General features: G+C 42.6%; 1 protein-coding gene across 2 annotated transcripts; it reads left to right on the top strand.

Moving 5' to 3' along the window:
• Positions 1–204: 204 nt before the first annotated feature.
• KAT14 (lysine acetyltransferase 14) lies at positions 205–16,722 on the top strand. Of its 2 annotated transcripts, XM_075596268.1 has the most exons (10): positions 205–455; positions 1,034–1,155; positions 1,612–1,733; positions 2,606–2,787; positions 3,782–4,204; positions 4,803–5,359; positions 5,697–5,833; positions 7,193–7,371; positions 15,549–15,739; positions 16,278–16,722. In XM_075596268.1, the coding sequence occupies exons 1-10, from the start codon at positions 206–208 to the stop codon at positions 16,449–16,451; spliced, it is 2,337 nt and encodes a 778-aa protein (XP_075452383.1). In that variant the 5' UTR covers position 205; the 3' UTR covers positions 16,452–16,722. The 2 variants fall into 2 exon arrangements, with proteins under 2 accessions (XP_075452383.1, XP_075452384.1); XM_075596269.1 differs by lacking the exon at positions 1,034–1,155 and having other exon boundaries at positions 244–455.
• The last annotated feature ends 1,558 nt before the right edge of the window (positions 16,723–18,280 follow it).

The following is an 18,280-nucleotide window of genomic DNA, read 5'->3' as shown; positions in this document are numbered from 1 at the left end:
AGAGCAGAAACGCACACTGATACAATTGCTTGTAGTGTGTGTGAATGAATTTAGGAGTGTGTGTCCTCAGATGGATGAATTGTTTTGGTTCTAAAGGATGCAGGGAGCCACAACACACCCTAAGACTAAAGAGCCAAACTTTTAGGAACGAACTAGACTCCCAACTTTTTGACTTGTGCAAGGCATCATCTTTCCTGTGGCTGTGATGGATACTTCTGCCCATATGACTCATGTTGATGAAACCACTAGGACTTCCACATCTGAGGGCCTGGAGGAAGGGGAAGTGGAAGGAGAGACGCTTCTGCTGGTGGAGTCTGAGGATCAGGCATCGGTCGACTTGTCTCATGATCAGAGTGGTGATTCCTTAAACAGTGACGTTGGTGATGAGGTGGACCCACCATGGATGGAGGAAATGCCCTATTATTGTGACAAATGTCAAAAATGGATACCAGCAAGTAAGGCGGTCACCGCGCACCTACAACTAATGTTCAGTATCTTATATCTGGAAATGATGTGCATATGTGTGTTCTGCGTGTACTACAAAAGCCAGTGCTTCCTTGCAGAACCAGCATAATTCAGAGATGCCTATGCTGAGTAGAGGATACTATCTTCTACAGGGTGCTATCTTTTGTATAGCAAAGTAGGCAACTAATTTATTACTGACATCTGAGCAGCACGGCTTCTATGTGATCAGTTGTCGCTTCTTAGAGGTCCCAACTTTTTACAACTTTCCAGTATTATTTTAGGGCTGGAGTGCTGGATGATTTTTAGTAAATAGATGCCACTAGCTTTATAGTCTGTTCACCTTATTCTGTTTTGTTGAATAATGTTAATTGTTGAAAAAATATTGAGGTTTTTCTTGTATTCATATTATGAATATGTGAATTATTGACCAACAGAGATGTCTGATAAGGAACAATGCAACGCTTAATTTGTTCTATCTATATCTCTAAAGGTGCGTAATTAAAGTATCCATAGTGTATTACAAATGTCACATTGTTGGAGATAAGAAATAGAGTACCTTCCTTTTCAGGCCAGCTAAGAGGTGATCCACCCAGTTACTTGAAAGGGGATAACTTTTTCAAATTCACTTGCTCTGCTTGTTCTGAAGATAGCAAGGAGCAGTTTGAACGCTTAAGACTAACTTGGCAGCAGGTAAGCTAATGTGCCCCTTTGTGGAAAAAAAAAAGAAGAAATAAATACATCTTAAAGTATCTGTGCGTGCTTAAAATAGCATTTCATCGCACTATAGCATACACCCTGTTTACCTCCTAACCTAGGAGGATAAAGGCACTAAGGGGCTGTACGTTAAGCTCCGTTTGGGTTAATGCACCCAAACAGACGTTAACTCCCATTCTGTTAAGTAGGAATTAATGCCCATTTGGGTGCGTTAACCTGTAATAGAGCTTGATGAATCTGGGGGTAAGAGTATAATTTGTAAAGGGAAATTTTGTTGGAGATGAGCTGATGTACTGATATCAAGGAGATATAGGGGAGGGCAAAAGTAGAAGTGTTGATGGGTATATGAGATGTGGAGCCAAGGAATACCCTTGAGGACATGAAGCTGGTTCAAAGCACTTGAAAGACGAGTGTTTGTCTGTCACACCCCAGGTGGTCATGCTGGCCATGTACAACCTGTCACTGGAAGGGACAGGGCGACAGGGCTACTTCAGATGGAAGGAAGACATTTGCTCTTTTATTGAGAAGCATTGGACCTTTTTGCTGGGAAACAGGTTAGTGTCTGGAGGTAATCTATTTCTATGATCTAGTACACCAATCAAATACATAGCCAAAATATCTGTATACTGTGAGCCAGGGAAGGGAGAAAGTTGTCCAATGAGAAAGATACCAAGGAGTTAATGTTGACGCTTCACATAGAAACGTAGAAATTGACAGTAGATCCGAACCACTGTCCCTAGGCTGTCCACTTTATTGCTTGCTCGAAACATCACACCGTATTCATTCCTTGCTTTTCTTTCATAGTTAGTCTAGTGTCTCCCTTACTGTATTGGCTTCCACCACTTCCAACGGGAAGATGTTCCATGAATCCACTACTCTTTCCGTGAAGAAGTACTTTATCCATTCCCCCGAGCCACCCACCCACCCATGATCTTGTTAAACTATAACTCTCTTTTTAAACATGCTTCCCTCGTGTATGTGATTGATACCCTTGATGTATATGTATTATATTTCCACCCCCCCCCCCCTTCCCAAGCTGTATATGTTGAGGTCCTTTAGTCTTTCATGATAAGTTGGTTTTCTTTCACATTTTCCAGGCCATCCTTTTTAATAACAAAAAGTTGGCTTTGAGATCAAGGTAACTTGTGATACCTCTTTAGGCGGACCAACATTAGTTCTTTGTAGATTAAATGATGGTGTACAGAGCTTTCCAAACCTACATTTCGTCAAGGGCTCATGTAGGTGTAAATGTGATTAACCTGTGTGATCATATTTGAGTATTATAACCAGCACTGCATGCGCTGACTGTCTGGTCAGCTTGGGAAGTCTGTAGTTTGGGTGTATGTGTCTCTCATGCTTTACCAATGAACGCAATTCCGTAACCCAGTTGCTCTAATGGCCATCACATTTCTCCTGCTTGCTTCAGGAAGAAGACATCCACTTGGTGGAGCACTGTAGCAGGATGCCTTTCCGTGGGGAGTCCCTTGTTCTTCAGGTCCGGAGCTCAGGAGTTTGGAGAGCCAGGATGGTGGAAACTTGTCCATAACAAACCTCCCACCATGAAACCCGACGGAGAGAAATATTCCACTCCCTCACAAAAGACAAAAGGTACTGGAATCCATTTAAACCATTTAGCTTCCTGAGGGTCCTACAGTGTGATCAAGAACCATTAGGGTTTGTTTACATTTTTTAAGGTTTGTAAATCTACATACATATATCCACATCTTCATTGAACGATCTTCCTTTCTACATATGAATTAATCTAATGGAAAATGCAACACTGATGGGATGTTTACCTTATTCTTCTCTTGAATCAATTGCGATTGAGTGCTTGGCAGTTACCTCCAGCGACTTAAACATGCAACAGCACATGGCTGTAATTTGCTATTCTGTTTGAAGTAGGTGTGCATAGGTAAATAAAATCGCTTATCTTACGTCTGATCAATGTTTGCTGGCCCCTCGAGCTCTGAAAGTGTAAACGTATTTACTTTTCCTCACTGAACTCTGATACTGTCACAGGTCCGTATAACTCCATTTTTTTTTTTTTTGTACTGTATGCCCAGTTTTAAAGAACCACAGTAGCTGCAGCTATGAAAGACCAACTTATTTAGTTCATTGGATTTTGTTGCTGGCACCTGATGAGGACCTGTGAGGAAGATCAATTATATTTTCACAGTGGCTAGATGCGGTTTTAACCAGCACATTACCCTATTGGAAGATTCGTATTCCTTGTGATGCTTGGGTGCTGAACGACATCAGATCCACAGTAAAAATATATATTAAATCTGTGTTTCTCAACAGTCCTTGTGCACCCAACCAGAACAGGTGTGAGTAATAGTTAGTTACCAGTCACACATATTTGCACTTGGCTTATTTGACAATTTGTGATCAGCTGTCAATCTCTACAATCGGGAGGGGGTGGGGGGGGCGGGATTTGGTTTGATTTAGGCAGGAAAAGTGAATTTTATCTAGGCACATTAGAAGAGAGCTGTATTTTTGCCTCAAAGTCCTAATACTTCACAGACCTCTTAGGATATCTATAAGTGTGGAGAATCGCAGTGTAAGAAATGTTTGTAAAAGGGACACATTATTTGTCTCCTAGCTACTGTGAAACCTCTCCTGGATCCTGTCATCACAGTGGAAGGCCTTAGGAAGAGAGTCGGTCGAAACCCGGTGGAGTCTGCCATGGAGCTGAAGGAGAAGAGATCACGCACTCAGGAAGCCAAAGACATAAGAAGAGCCCAGAAAGAGGCTGCAGGATTTGTGGATCGCAGCACGTCCTCCACGCCCGTGAAGTTTGCTAGCAGCCGAGGTCGCCGGCCAGACATGGTGCTAGAGAAAGGAGAGGTGATAGACTTCTCGTCCATGAGTTCCTCAGACCGTACCCCCATGACAAGCCCTTCTCCTTCGCCGTCCTTGGACTTCTCTGCTCCAGGCACACCGGCATCTCACTCTGCAACTCCTAGCCTGCTTTCTGAAGCAGATCTCATCCCTGATGTTATGCCACCACAAGCATTGTTTCATGGTGAGTATTGATATCTATTTTAGGGAATGACCGAGTATTTAGCAATGGAGGTAAAAAATTTTTTTAATCCTACTGTGGGTAACGTTTATATTCTAGTGGGGTTTAAATGTTTAACACCAGATACACTTTTACATGATAGTATTCCATAACTGTGCGTGGTCCAGTGATGTTGAGGGTGATCCGATGTCAGGAGGCCGTAGTACGAGGTCACTAGGACCACCCCTTGACATCACGTTTAAACAAAGTTGGTGCCTAATACTAATAGTTCCCTATGCTTCGAATCGGCTATTTGCAAAAAGGTTCCCGTTGACGTCATTACTCCCGAGTCTTTTGTCCAGCGCTAAATTTTAGCATGGTCTAGAAAATGCAAATATTGTAAAGGTACAAAATGTCGGGTTCATGTTCTTTCTAATGATATATTTGCGTTTAGATAGCAGAGATTTTGTAGATTATTAGAGAACCTCTGGAAAATAAAAGTCTGCATGTTAAAGCTGCGTCTCCTGATAAGGAAAGAAGACCAGGAACCCTCTTCTACCACCTATCCATCCTGTCCATCACTCAGTGCTGCTTTTCATCAGTTTATGATGCTGTTTTGCAGATGATGAGGAGATGGAAGCAGACGGTGTCATTGACCCTGGGATTGAGTACATACCACCTCCAAATGTTCCTGTAGCGGGTGTTTCCGCAACGGTCTGTCGAAAAAAGGTGAGAACGTCAATGCAAATCAAACAGGAGATAGAAAGTGAAGAGGAAAAATCTGAGAGGGTGGAGAGTGAATGCCTCGAGGATTCCTCCAGTGGAAGAGGTCGCGAGAAGAGGAGGCCAACGGCCATTGACAAGGACAAGAGCAAAGGCACGCAGTACACTGCCATTAGCCTGTATGATGAGAAAGTGCTTCTGAAACGTCTTGAGTCCTGCCCCAACGCTGTTACCGTAACACCTGAAGCTAGGAGGTTGAGGCGGAAGCTGCTAGTCCGTGAGGCCAAGCGTGAGCGGGGTCTGCCCCTTTTTGACCTGGATCAAGCTGTGAATGCTGCCCTCATGCTGGTAGGCGGGGTGTATGGAGCAAGGGAAGAGTCTGCTTCCAGGCAATCGCCCACGGGTCCAGGGTATCGAACAACGAGTCAAGACTTTAGAATCTTGGACAGATTCCAGGTGAGCACCTTCCAAGCACAAATACAGATGTAGCAGCCATCATTGCATCCATGAATGCATTAGAAGTTCACAAATAACACACTATACATTGCACGTGTTAAGTACAAGAGATGGAGGACAGCCTTGCACCATGATTCATTTGGTTTAAAATACAGGGGGATAGCTGCTACTGATCTCTCTAAATGGCGCCAAACCAGGAAAGTTCAATGCACTGCTCCTACCTTGGATAAGATCATGCCTTTCTCGCAAATTTTTTGAAATTACATTCTAGACTTGGAAAGACCTTTTTAAAAATGTGTTTTTCATCTTGTAACTACAATTTCCTTTTCTATGATAGAATGCATTGCCAGTTACAAAGGGCTACCGTCACTCAACCACACGTTTTTTGTATCGGCTGGGGGCTTCAGAAGATAAGGAAGCAGACCATAGCATTGTCAGTCCCTACACTTCTAGAGTCTTGAAGCCCTATATAAGGTAAACATTTATATTCTCCATTTCCAATTTTTACTTCCTTTTTTTTAATTTCATTGTTCTACAAACCTATGTAGTAAAAGTTGCAAGCTTTGCCTACAAGCTCGCATATTAAAACATTTTAGGGCTTGAGCGCACACATTTAAAATGAAATACGCAAATAGAACTACTAATCGTTGTCTTTAGGGACAACCATGTACAGTACAGTAATGCCTACCTACTGTAACTGAGTTGTATCCAGTCCATGCTGTATAGCTATGAGCCAAGTGCATTTTGCTTCTCATTAGTTCTTCGATTTCAATCACACGATGACATAGTGCTAGGTTGGCACTAGTGTGTGATGTGCATGATCTGCATAGGAAATGTAGTGTAGAATATTTATTTCATACCAGAATTTTTATTTTTTTCTGAAAGAGGAGTAGTAGTAGTGCTTTTCCAGTCTGTTGTCTATTCACACACAGAGGGGATTCACTCACAAAGACGTGGATGTGTGTGGATGTGTATGTATATATTCACACATTGGTAAAGGGAAGGGTTCACAGTGTAGTGTAGGACCTGCATTCATTTTGGTTATACCTTGACGTGGTAAGCAGGCTTATGACGGTTTGGCCAAAGGGTTTAACTAAATAACCAAGTAAATATTATTATTATTGAAGTATTTAAACGTTATACTTATTACTTTATATGTTTTGTCAATTGGATGTAGCACTGGGCACACTTGTCCATATTATAACACATACACACACACACGTGTATGTATATTTCTTTATTCTTTTAATTCCTTACAAGCTTGTTATCAACCGGGACTTAATGTGAATTACACCTTTTAAATGGCAATAGCACGGTACTACTTGGCCTTGTGTAAGGGTTAAAAGAGCCTATGTATTGGAGGTCTCTATTACACTATCTTCTGATAAAAAAAAAAAAGGCCCAAGTATTGCATGTTATGAACGAACTTCATGTTAAATGAAATAGGATCACTTAACACAACTAAGCGCAATGCATGTTCTTTCATGAATATCAAAAATTGCCTCTGGCCAGTGCTTTACCCAGTTCCTTCCATCTATTGGAGTTGATGAACAATATTGCCACACAAGCCTAAAAACTAATAATGTCCTTTTCATATTCACTCCTTCAATGTTAACGGAGCATGACCATCTTCCTGCATTGCGAGCAGGTGTAAGAAATTGCAATCGGGCTGTATAATCAATTGGTTCAAGCTAAAAACAATGTTAAAAAAAAAAAAAAGGAAAAGCTCTTGTTCCAGATCCCTCAAAGAATGCCAGCACCACTCTTCTTCTTCTTCTGAGCAACGTCGCTCTCTTGTACGAACGTTCTTTCTTCCCTTGATGTTCCACACAGGCGGGACTATGAGACAAAGCCGCCCAAGCTGCGCCTTTTGGCAGATATCCACGCCTATCCTCACAGAAACAATGCCAGCTGGGAGCCTGAGGCAAATTCTCCTCCTATCGACTACTGCTACGTGCGTCCTAGCCACATCCCCACCATCAACTCCATGTGCCAGGAATTCTTCTGGCCAGGTAAGACTATGGGAAAATTATTATGGATGCCACTTGGAAGCTGCTTTCCCCCCCAATCCACACACAGGCCACTAATCGGTTTGTTGTGCAGACCTGCAAGTGTTCTCTTACCTTATGCAATGTGCCTGCAATGCACTGTAGGGAGCGGGGTGTCCTGTACGGCACACATGCAGGGAATCCATGAAGTTGCAGCCTCCTCGCTCCCTCCCTGTGTTTTTAAACCAAATGATAAAGGTACAAGACTGTCCTCTATCTCTTGCCCTTTTGAGATTCTGTCACAAGTAGCAGGTCCTAGAAAATCAATACTTGGTTTTGACGAGAATTGCCTTTACTTTCCTCATCCTGGTGGTGCTGGAAGAGATTTTAGTGGCATTCAGTTGAACTAAATGGTCCTTCGCATGGGGAAGGCAGCTTCACAGATGATTTGAATATGCCCTAGACTGCAATATACATGTCCGTTTCTCACATTTGAGTTGCACAAGCGTTTTGCATGTTTCTCCATTCATGGTTGATTTTGATAATGAGCACTTCACATAAGATACCTATTTTTTTGTGTTCATGCCTTAAACAAAGCCTTTTAATGGTGTTTTTATAATACGATTCTTGCCATGTTCTGACCTGTTACAGGCAAGTTATTCTCTTGTATTTGTACCAAAAAAAGTTGCCTGTTTTATTTCCCATAATACTAATAAACAGAATTTGAAAAAAAAAAACTACTTTTGAATCAAGTCCCCAAAAACCAACTTGAATGGCGCCGTGGTTCACTGCAAAGTGCAACAAAATGGAAATGTTCAAACCGGGCTCCTGCTGGTGGCCTTTCGGGATCTTTATCTGGAAAGGTGTAGATCATCGGGAAGCGCAAACATGTGAAAACAGAAAAATATTCTGATGGTGCAATATTGTTAAAACAACAAATGTGAAGCTAGTGGTATCAAGTCGATATATGTAGAATACTCACAAACGTGAGATGGGCAGTAAACACGTAATGGTATCTTTAGAGGATGATCCGCTAGCACTGCGGTGAAGAACAATCCCAATGGAGATGTACACTCCGGTGAACCTTAGTGTAAAACAAGAGAACCGGACATAGTGCAGACTGTATGCAATATTTATAAAGGGTAAATGAAATCCAATACACTCACATGATTAAAATTGTAAGCAAGCATTTAGATCTCACAAAACGGATCTCGGCAGCAGGATCAGTAGTTTCTCTGCTTCCCCTCTGTTGTAGCGTGCGTGTCACGGAACCGAGGAAGGTGAAACGCGTAGAGTGACGTTGACCAATCTAATTCACAACCGGACCGGGACCCCCGGAAGCGGATGACGTCACTTCCGTTATCAGTGAGACGCATCCGTGACACGCACGCTACAACAGAGGGGAAACAGAGAAACTACTGATCCTGCCGCCGAGATCCGTTTTGTGAGATCTAAATGCTTGCTTACAATTTTAATCATGTGAGTGTATTGGATTTCATTTACCCTTTATAAATATTGCATACAGTCTGCACTATGTCCGGTTCTCTTGTTTTACACTAAGGTTCACCGGAGTGTACATCTCCATTGGGATTGTTATTCACCGCAGTGCTAGCGGATCATCCTCTAAAGATACCATTACGTGTTTACTGCCCATCTCACGTTTGTGAGTATTCTACATATATCGACTTGATACCACTAGCTTCACATTTGTTGTTTTAACAATATTGCACCATCAGAATATTTTTCTGTTTTCACGTTTGCGCTTCCCGATGATCTACACCTTTCCACTTGCCACGAGGATTGAGAGAGCAATCCCACACTGGGTCACAGCCGCATTCATCACATGTGTTCGTATAAGTATCACTGTTGTTTAATTTTACACGGATGATTTTTCACATATTGATAATTTTAGAGCGCCACTATAGATAAGTCTGTTGTCTCACGGGATCTTTATCTGCACAGTAGTATAGGTATTTTCCTCAGGTCGCAATGATGATGATCATATTAGAGAGAAAATAAACACAATCATAGTAAAACCTCAGGGATGGCGTATACTGGACGAAAGGCCACCAGCAGGAGCCCAGTCTGAACATTTACATTTTGTTGCACTTTGCAGTGAATGATCCATAGCGCCATTCAAGTTGTTTTTTTGGGACTATTCTTTCTGATTTCCATAGAAAATCGGTCAACTTTAGGCCGCATATGGACATTTATTTGTTTGCACTTTATTGTTTATTTGTATTGCAACTAGCTATTCACCATATTATAGCACCATATTCACGAATCCACACAAGTTTTTGAGGCGTTGCAGCACTTGCATTATATCTAGTAATTCATGCTTGGCCCTATTGCTAATATACAGCAGGGCCCCGCTTTTCGGCGATACGGCGGCACCGAGAAGGGGGCAGCCATCTTGGTTCTTAAATCGCGCATACGCAGATCGGGCGGTTGCGCCCGACGCGCATGCGCATACTGTAGTTTGCGCGCCCATACTGTAGTTTGCGCGCATATACCGTAGGTCGCGCATGCGCAGAACGGCAAAAATGCCGGTTTGCGCATGCTGAAACAACTGAAAATTGCCGGATTCGCTTTCCGGCGATTTTCACTATACGGCGGGCCCCTGGAGCGGAACCCGCCGTATACCCGGGGCCCTCCTGTACTTTTGAATCAAGCAGCACAGATTTGCTTCTTTAAGATGTGTAGGCTTGGTAAATTTAGGGCATAACACAAACACATTTTGGGTGAAAATTGCACAACCACTGACCGTATATGTTGCTTTTGTTTGGGATTGGTTTGATCACCTTTGTTTATCATCTTGCCCTTTCCCAAGTGGTTTTGATTTTTAAAATCTGATGCTTCATTCAGCTGATATATTTGTTTGAAATACTCCATAATTACATCGTACTGTAGATGAGGTTGTAAAAAGACATGTCCATAGGTTGAATTCAATTTAGATAACTGATACTCCTCCTATGTTTGTATTTACAGTATATTGATCCAGAGGAAGGCAAACAAAAAACCCAAGTGAAAAATTATCCCAATTGTCACATCAGGGAAAAAATTAATTTCTGACTCAAATCATGACAGATTTTTCCATGGATCAAAATTCTTCCCATACTTACTCATTTGGTATATCCCTGTATACCTTTCCTTACTAAAAGATCTCCAACCTTTCTCTTAGAATAGATAGCTTTATCTGCCATCACAGTCTCCATTGGTAATGAATTCCACATTTTAACTGCCCTTACTGTAAAGAACCCTTTCCTTTGTTGCTGGTGAAATCTCCTTTTCTCCAATCTCACAGGTTGACCCTGTGTTATTTGTACTGCCCTTGGGATGAATAGTTATTTTGACCATTCCTTGTATTGACCCTGAATATATTTGCAAATAGTTATGTAAATGTCACGCCTGTATGCCCGCAGACCTGGCAAGACCCCAATACTGGGGTGGGAACGGTATTACCACACACCCACAGCAGTGGGGGCAAGCCCAGAGTGTGGTATGGCGTTGCTGGGCCCGTAGAAAAATAGTATTATACTTGCAACTTCGTGATGGTAAACGTAAGAATGGTCGTGTCCAGGGGGTACAGAAAGCAGAGTAGTCAAAGTTCGTAAGCCAAGTCCAAGGGTTCCAGAGGTCAGCAAGGTAGAGTTCGTAGCAAGGTTCAAGGGGTACAGGGAGCAGGGTAGTCCAGGACGAGCAGGGGTCAAAGCCAGGGAAATCCAAAGATACACAGGAGCAGGTACAGGCTGGAACACAGAGAGAGCATAGCATAGGACTGCCACACAGGGATAACAGGAACTATGCAGAGCGATGATACAGAGGGCAGACAGGGATTATAAAGGAGGGAACACCAATGGGAGAGAGAGGAGGAGCAGAGAGGGATGTGGGAGACAACAGGGGTCAGACAGAGGGAGAGCTTGCAGGGCATGGGAGGAGGAGTCAAGAAATTGACAGGCCTTAGAAGAGGAGCGTGTGCGCGCGCCCTCTGTAAGCTGAGTGCGCGCGCACAGGCTGCGTCACGAGACGCGCGGAGCGCCGCACCGCGGGCATACCATCGGAGGGACGGAGGGGACCGCCACCGGAGGTGAGGGAATGGCAGTGGGCACTGAAGAGGTCTGGGAGCGGGGAGCGTTGCCGCAGGGGCTCGGGGACCGCGCGGGTGCGCGAGACTTGCGGGGCGTGCGTTGAGGCAAAGGGACAGCATCAGAGGTAGCCGGAGCGGGACAGGAGTGGGTAAGCGCAGGGAGATTGGCCAGGGAAGGGACAGAGGGAGTGAAAGAAGGGGAAGGAATCCCCTGAACCGTCACAGTAACACTCCCTGCCCGTCTCATAGGGAGATTACCTCCTTATACAGTGTTGGCTACTCTGCATGGGTTACCTTGACTCAGGGTGCTGGATTCAGGCGGCTGGCTATGAGGTAACAAGGATGGAAATAATGGGCACCAGGAATTTTTATAGTCTTTTTAGTGTCCCCAGGAATGGAGACCGCTCACACGTATATGACAAAGTTGTACTTTTTTCTCATGGTTATAAATACTGTGCTTCTATAAGTGCCCGCTCTTATGCTTCCCTCTGAGTGTTATCGGCTTGGTTGTATTACAGGTATTAGACCCGGCCCCCCTTTCTCTAAGTGACATCTGCGATACCCAGTTTTACACTGGGCCCTTACTGGGATCCTGGCTTATCCTAAGAAGATGGTAACTTGTTTTCCGTCTGGGAACTGCCACTTCTACACCGGCTGAAACCGATACCTATAAGAATCTGTGGATAGAACAGATCTGCCAACACGTGGGAGCCCTTTCTCTAGGGCCCTCGGTGGCGTAGCGTTTTCCCTTCTGTGGGGCCTGCTGGAAGGGCACTGTCCCTACCAATAACATAATAAAGGAGGGCCTGGTGTGTACTACTACTTCTTCATGGGTTTATCCCTGTCTCCTTTCCCTGAGGCTCTTCTCCTCTTGTCCTCCTGGAACCTACTGTCTCAAACCTTCCTCCTCTCCTAAGTACTGTCCCGTTACGCCAGAATCCCTATGGTTACACAGTGGGGCCCAGCATTCACTAACCTGCTAGTAACCCTTTAGAAGGGGGGGCGGGTTACACTTATCACACACATTATAAAAGATAAACAAATGTCATTTAACCCGCTCTTCCTCATAAGTCAGATTTTCCCATCCCCTTTATTAATTTGGTGTTTCTTCTCTGCACTTTTTCTAGTTCCATAATTGATATTTTTTTATTTTATTAATTGATTAATGCCCAAAACTTTACTCCATAATCAGTGTGTGGAATGTTAAAATGGAAGTCCTTCCTGGAGCGCAGTTCAGTCTAAAGGTTACCATGTTAACCTCAGATGCTGAAAATTAAAAGCATTCTTTATTTTTAGCTCCCTCCCCGCGTGTGTTCGATCTACACTGAACTACACACAGTGACACAGCCCCGTGCCCGTAACAAAACGCTGGCTAAGTGTGTGTATATATGCATCAAGATGATAAGATACTGACATTATACAAGTTGGAAAACGCTAGCCTTTAAGCCGTAACGCAATTAAGCATGCAACAAAGATGGAAACAGGAATGTAGAAAGTATTAACACGAAAAAGGGGGTGTGTTGAAAATAACAATTGCCATTTATGGAACAACAAAAATAGACTCCATTGCATAGATTTGAGAACAGCAACTACATGTCCACAACTGACCGCTGTTTAGAAAATAAGTGTTAAGCGAAGCTGAAGTTTATTGAAGTACTTCATGAACAATACTCCATACTCCCGAGGGTTGGCTAAAATATTCCTTTCCTGTGCTGCTGCTGTGTTTGGGCATGCAGAAAACGTTTATTTTGGTGCAACATGTCTTTATAATAGTGCCACTCCTGTGTCTCACCAGATTAATCGGCAATTTGTATATAATAACATTGATGCCAAAAAGACGTGATAACTTCATTGTTATTCCTGGAGTGAAGTTGGGAAAAAACTAGGGGGGAGAAGGGCAGTAAAGTCGGCGTGTCTGAACCAAAAAATCTAGATGCTGGTTATGTCACAAAAGGACTGAAAAATGAGATCCCTTTCCCATTGACTCAATGTTGGTAAAGTTTGAGGGTGGGTGAGTAAACCCCTGTTCTGCCGGAAGGGCCAGCAAAGCCCTCCTTTGTGTCTATTTAAAGGGGAAATGGCTTTAATGTTTCTATTCCTTTTGCGCAGTGCTAGTGGAGTAATGACTTGTATAAGGCACGGACGGGGAGCAGAGCTCTATCCAGGCAAAGTGCACATCTGCAGTAGTTTGCCTCGGTTACCTGCCTGTGAGCTGTTCTCACCTTTTTTGTGTTCGCTGTTCACAGTAATGCTTCATTAAACAAACCCCGGCTGCTGCCACAGCTCGCAGTAAGAAACAAAAATCATCAATCTCCCGCTCTTGCCAGCTCTGCGCAGCGGTGAAGCGATGGGGCTGCTCCGGGTTTTGCTTTCACAATCTTATCCTGCAAAAAAATGTGTGTGTGCTGATCACGCGCATTTTAAGGGAAACTTTGTCTTTTGTCACTGTTTTGTCACAGAAACGGTATTTGTAATGGTGATGTTTTTAATTAATAATCAAAACACAATCAGTGCCAAAATGCAAAGCAGTTTGACTTAGAACGTGTTTTAGCTATTTGCACTTCTATAGCGTGAGTGTTATTCTCCCCACTCTCTCTACAGATTTCACCCCACCCCCCCCCCCGCGGAGGTACGGGGAGCGGTCTGTCTGAGTCCCCCGGAGCACCCCCACCCCCCGGCTCACGGAGGGGGGCGGGACTGTTGCTCGCCGGCGGCGGCTCAGTGGGGGGGGGGTGCGTGTGTGTCCTGAATCCTCTTGGTGGAAGCTGGCAAAATTCAGTGGCAGTGAATGTTGCTGATGGCCACTTCTGTCACCACTGACCCCCGTTCCCATCAACTCCATTCACTGAATTTTGCTCATGTGGTAGGTGCTGCTAAAGAAGTTTCACTTCCAAAATTTGTCTTAAGGCAAAGCGTTCTAAAATACGCATTTAATCACACATGCTGTGTTCATATCACTTCTGGCAGATGAAACATACATATATAGAATCTAGAGATTTCCAGGCTGAAGGGTGGGGAGATCTAACCATAACCTGTTAAAAATCTCATCAAAACCTATTTTTTTTTTTTTTTTTTTTATCACAAATTGTGAATATATATAATATCCTGGCTAAACCTGACATACAGGAAGATAAAATAACATTAGGTTTATATGCAGTGGGCGCTAGATTCCCCCCCCTCCCCGCATCCTGCTGAAACTTAGTTCCATGACATCGCCTCCTGAGATCACACCGTCTCCCAGATACACTGCACCCGGCGATGGACAAACCAAACTTGAGACTAGAATGTATTGAATTATCCCTGTAATGTATAATTATGTGAAATATGTGTATTTTACCATTTAAAAAATATAAAATGGAGGACAGAGAAAATCGATTTGGATAGTTTGCATTAAAGTTAACACATTTTTGTAGTCCTTTCTATGTGATACAGGGTGCCAAGCACACAAATATACCCACATATTAGAAACACATTTCAATGTTTATATTCACTTTATTGCAACATTTTTTTTATGTATATGTGTGACAATTAATAGTTATTATACAAGCTTTTGAACATCACAGGTTTTTTTTCAGGTATGGCACTAGTACAGCTAATCAGATATTATATACAATTTGCAGTATGACGGCTTGCAGTTGGTGTTGGGAGAGAGTATGTAATTAAGGTACATACTGTATGTTGGTAGTTGTGGGGAGATTAAAAAAATAAATAAAAAGCTAATTAAACTAGAGACATAGTGGAGTTAGGATGGACTGGAATCAAGAAGCCTGAAACCACATCCACAAATATATACACATAGTAATGTGTGAAGAGTGACACAGTAGGAATTCGTGATGAGTCCTATTGTAATATAATGACACTACAGACAAACTGGAGTCTGGATGGACAGGCATGAACAAGTCTGCCACACAAATATATGGCTGTGTATATGCATGTATGTGTAGGCGCACTTAGGGGTTATTCTATACAGTCAGATGCAGCAGTTTTCATCCAAATATCCCCATTGACTTGAATGGGGATTTTCCAACAAAAAAAACCACGCCCTGAATGGCCGTGTCAGACTATACAGAACAAACCCATTAGGAGACTAACACATGATACTTTTTGTTTTCAGGCATCGATCTGTCTGAATGTTTGCAGTATCCCGATTTCAGCGTGGTGGTCCTTTATAAAAAGGTCATTGTTGCCTTTGGCTTCATGGTCCCAGATGTCAAGTACAACGAGGCCTACATCTCATTTCTGTTTGTTCATCCGGAGTGGAGGAGGGCTGGGATTGCGACGTTTATGATCTATCATCTCATTCAGGTAACCAGTGACACAGGGCTTATTCCCTCTGCAGCCTGTGTTGGGCTGTTCCAGATTGCTACAAACCATGCCCCCCATGACCGTACATATTTTTGGAGGAATAAACTCCTGCGAGGTAGGAGAGTAATGACTATTGGGGCATATAGTGATCCTAAAAAAAAGAAAATGGGTCCAATAATCCAAAGTGAAATGTTGCATTAAATCTAAAAAGTAATGTGTGTGTATGTGATTGCACAAGTGATTTTGTTCTTAAAGTACTGTTAATTCTCAAAATGTCATTTGGAGGGTAAACAGCCCATCCCATTATTTCCCGTTCACATAACAGCATATGCTCAGCGACTCACCAGCCTGCATGTTATAACATACATGGGAGGGTTATGTTGTTGATTGCTTTCAGTTTCTGTGCTGTGTTGATTCCACAGTCCCCTCATCAAGTGAAATACTTTGAGTTTCTACACCTACAGTACTCCTTTTGCCCTGGGGAGTTCTCATAATCTATAGAAAGTACATATTTATTTGTTTTATTTCCTCCTGGCAGACCTGTATGGGGAAGGACGTAACGCTGCATGTTTCTGCAAACAACTCGGCGATGCTGCTCTACCAGAAGTTTGGATTCAAGACCGAAGAGTACGTCTTAGACTTTTATGACAAATACTACTCTGTGGATAGCAAGGAGTGTAAACACGCTTTCTTCCTGAGACTACGAAGGTGATGCGTTGGGGTAGGATTTTCCCCGGCCGGGGATGGACAGACCTCTTTACCCATTGCTGTATTGAGAGCGTTGCCAAGGGATTTAAGGATGGAAACGGATTTTTCTATTGAACGTTTATTTTCCTCCATTGTCGACCATAAGACCCATGGACGGTGCAATACCTTCATAATTTTGTAAGAATTAAATAAAAGCAAATCGACTCCCACAAGACTTGGTTTTTAAGACTGTATTACTTGGCCATCATGTAATAAAAGTTTGGGAAATACTTTAATTCTTTTTATGGAATATTTAAAGCGGTTGATTAGAGCTGGGACAGTATATCCACCATTTAGGTCTAGTTGACATTTATTTTTTAAATGACCATTAAAGTCATAAAAAGATTTTGTTACATGGGTTCAAATTAAATGACGCCCACCTGAAATCCGCAAACTGCAATTGAAGGTTACTGGTGAGGTTTATTTTGTGAACCTATGTTGACATGTGAATGATAAAGCAGCAGTTTAATCAAAGTGATGGGTGAATCATAGCCTTTCATCATTTTCTTACCAAGTGGGCTAAGTTATGGATAAACCACAAAACAAGCTTTTAGGGTGGGGCTGTGTGTAGGAAACCGGCTAATACAGCATTTTTCTGAGACACGCACTTAAGATGATGAAGCAATGAACGGAAAATCCCAAAACGGACAGTGAAGCACTTATTTAAAGGGACAGTCGACCTTGCACAGACATTTAGTTGTGTTGCTGAGTACGTAGCACTGGATTTTGGCCGTTTAGCTGCCTGTACCTTTGATCCTGAAACGTGTGCAGGTTAAGAACATCTTAACTAACCAAATGTGTGCCTGCTTGAATACCTGACAGGTGTCGTCGGTATACAATTATCTTAAACTTTTACAGATTCAACCCATTCACAACCAATTTTTATTTTGTGGACTAATCTACCAAAAACTAAAGTTTTATATCTTTTCACCCATTTTCCCCCACTTTAATCTCTGTAAACCATACAATATTAGTGTTGAGAAAAGCACAAAAAACTGACTATACATATAACGTGATAGCGTATATACGGAGAAAAAGTATGTTGCTCTTTGATAGAATCGTCGCTCTCAAAATACGGTCTCCTTGTCAGTCAAATAGTAATCTAAAAGTTTCAGGGGCACATAGTCCATCCAGGAAAATCAAATGAAATACAATTGCCACTTTTTTTTTTTTTTTAAAGATACCTACACAAACTCTGAAGTAAAGGTTGCAGAATCAATGTTATCCCCAGCATTCAGTTTTACTACTTTTCTGACCAAATGAGCTCTATACTGAAATCTGTCTTAATGCCGTTTCATTCTGCCCTCTGAGATAACCAGCTCCTCACTTGACCCCCTCTGAGCCTCGCTACCACTAATATACAGTACTTGTAATCCTTCTCATAGCACATAACATTCTGCAACACAAACAAAAAGTATTAGGTTTTATATCCAAATGCATAAAAGTAAAGTGCTCCTCTGCCACTAGCCTTTTTTTTTTCCTGCATTTTCTTTGGTTCCTATAAATGAGTTTTCTTCCACTTGTTTGAATGCATGTTATGTTTAACATAAAACTTTGTACTAAAACTTTGTCATGAACTTTCTCAACTAGGCAAGCCAAGAAATGCAACACCATGTACAGAAATGTTGTGCTGCCCATAAATTCCTACTGCCGCGCTTATACAGTAGTGACAGCGACGCGGCGTCGCTTCAAAACATGTATTGAAGCCGTCGCGTGCGCTTATACTAAGAGCGACGCCGCGACTGGTCGCGATCGCTGGAAGTCACTTCAATTTGATTTTTCCAGCGACCGTAG

This window comes from Ascaphus truei, chromosome 4 (assembly GCF_040206685.1).
Source record: "Ascaphus truei isolate aAscTru1 chromosome 4, aAscTru1.hap1, whole genome shotgun sequence".
In the NCBI taxonomy this organism is placed as follows: domain Eukaryota; kingdom Metazoa; phylum Chordata; class Amphibia; order Anura; family Ascaphidae; genus Ascaphus; species Ascaphus truei.
The sequence above is the reverse complement of the archived record's forward strand: the minus strand, read 5'-3'. Positions and strand labels throughout refer to the sequence as shown.

Excerpts from the sequence above, each read along its gene's own strand:
- KAT14 (XM_075596268.1), top strand. The coding sequence starts at position 206 with ATGGATACTTCTGCCCATATGACTCATGTTGATGAAACCACTAGGACT. Across the intron at positions 5,360-5,696 it reads GAATCTTGGACAGATTCCAG|AATGCATTGCCAGTTACAAA; the intron begins GTGAGCACCTTC and ends TTTCTATGATAG. Across the intron at positions 7,372-15,548 it reads CCAGGAATTCTTCTGGCCAG|GCATCGATCTGTCTGAATGT; the intron begins GTAAGACTATGG and ends TTTTGTTTTCAG.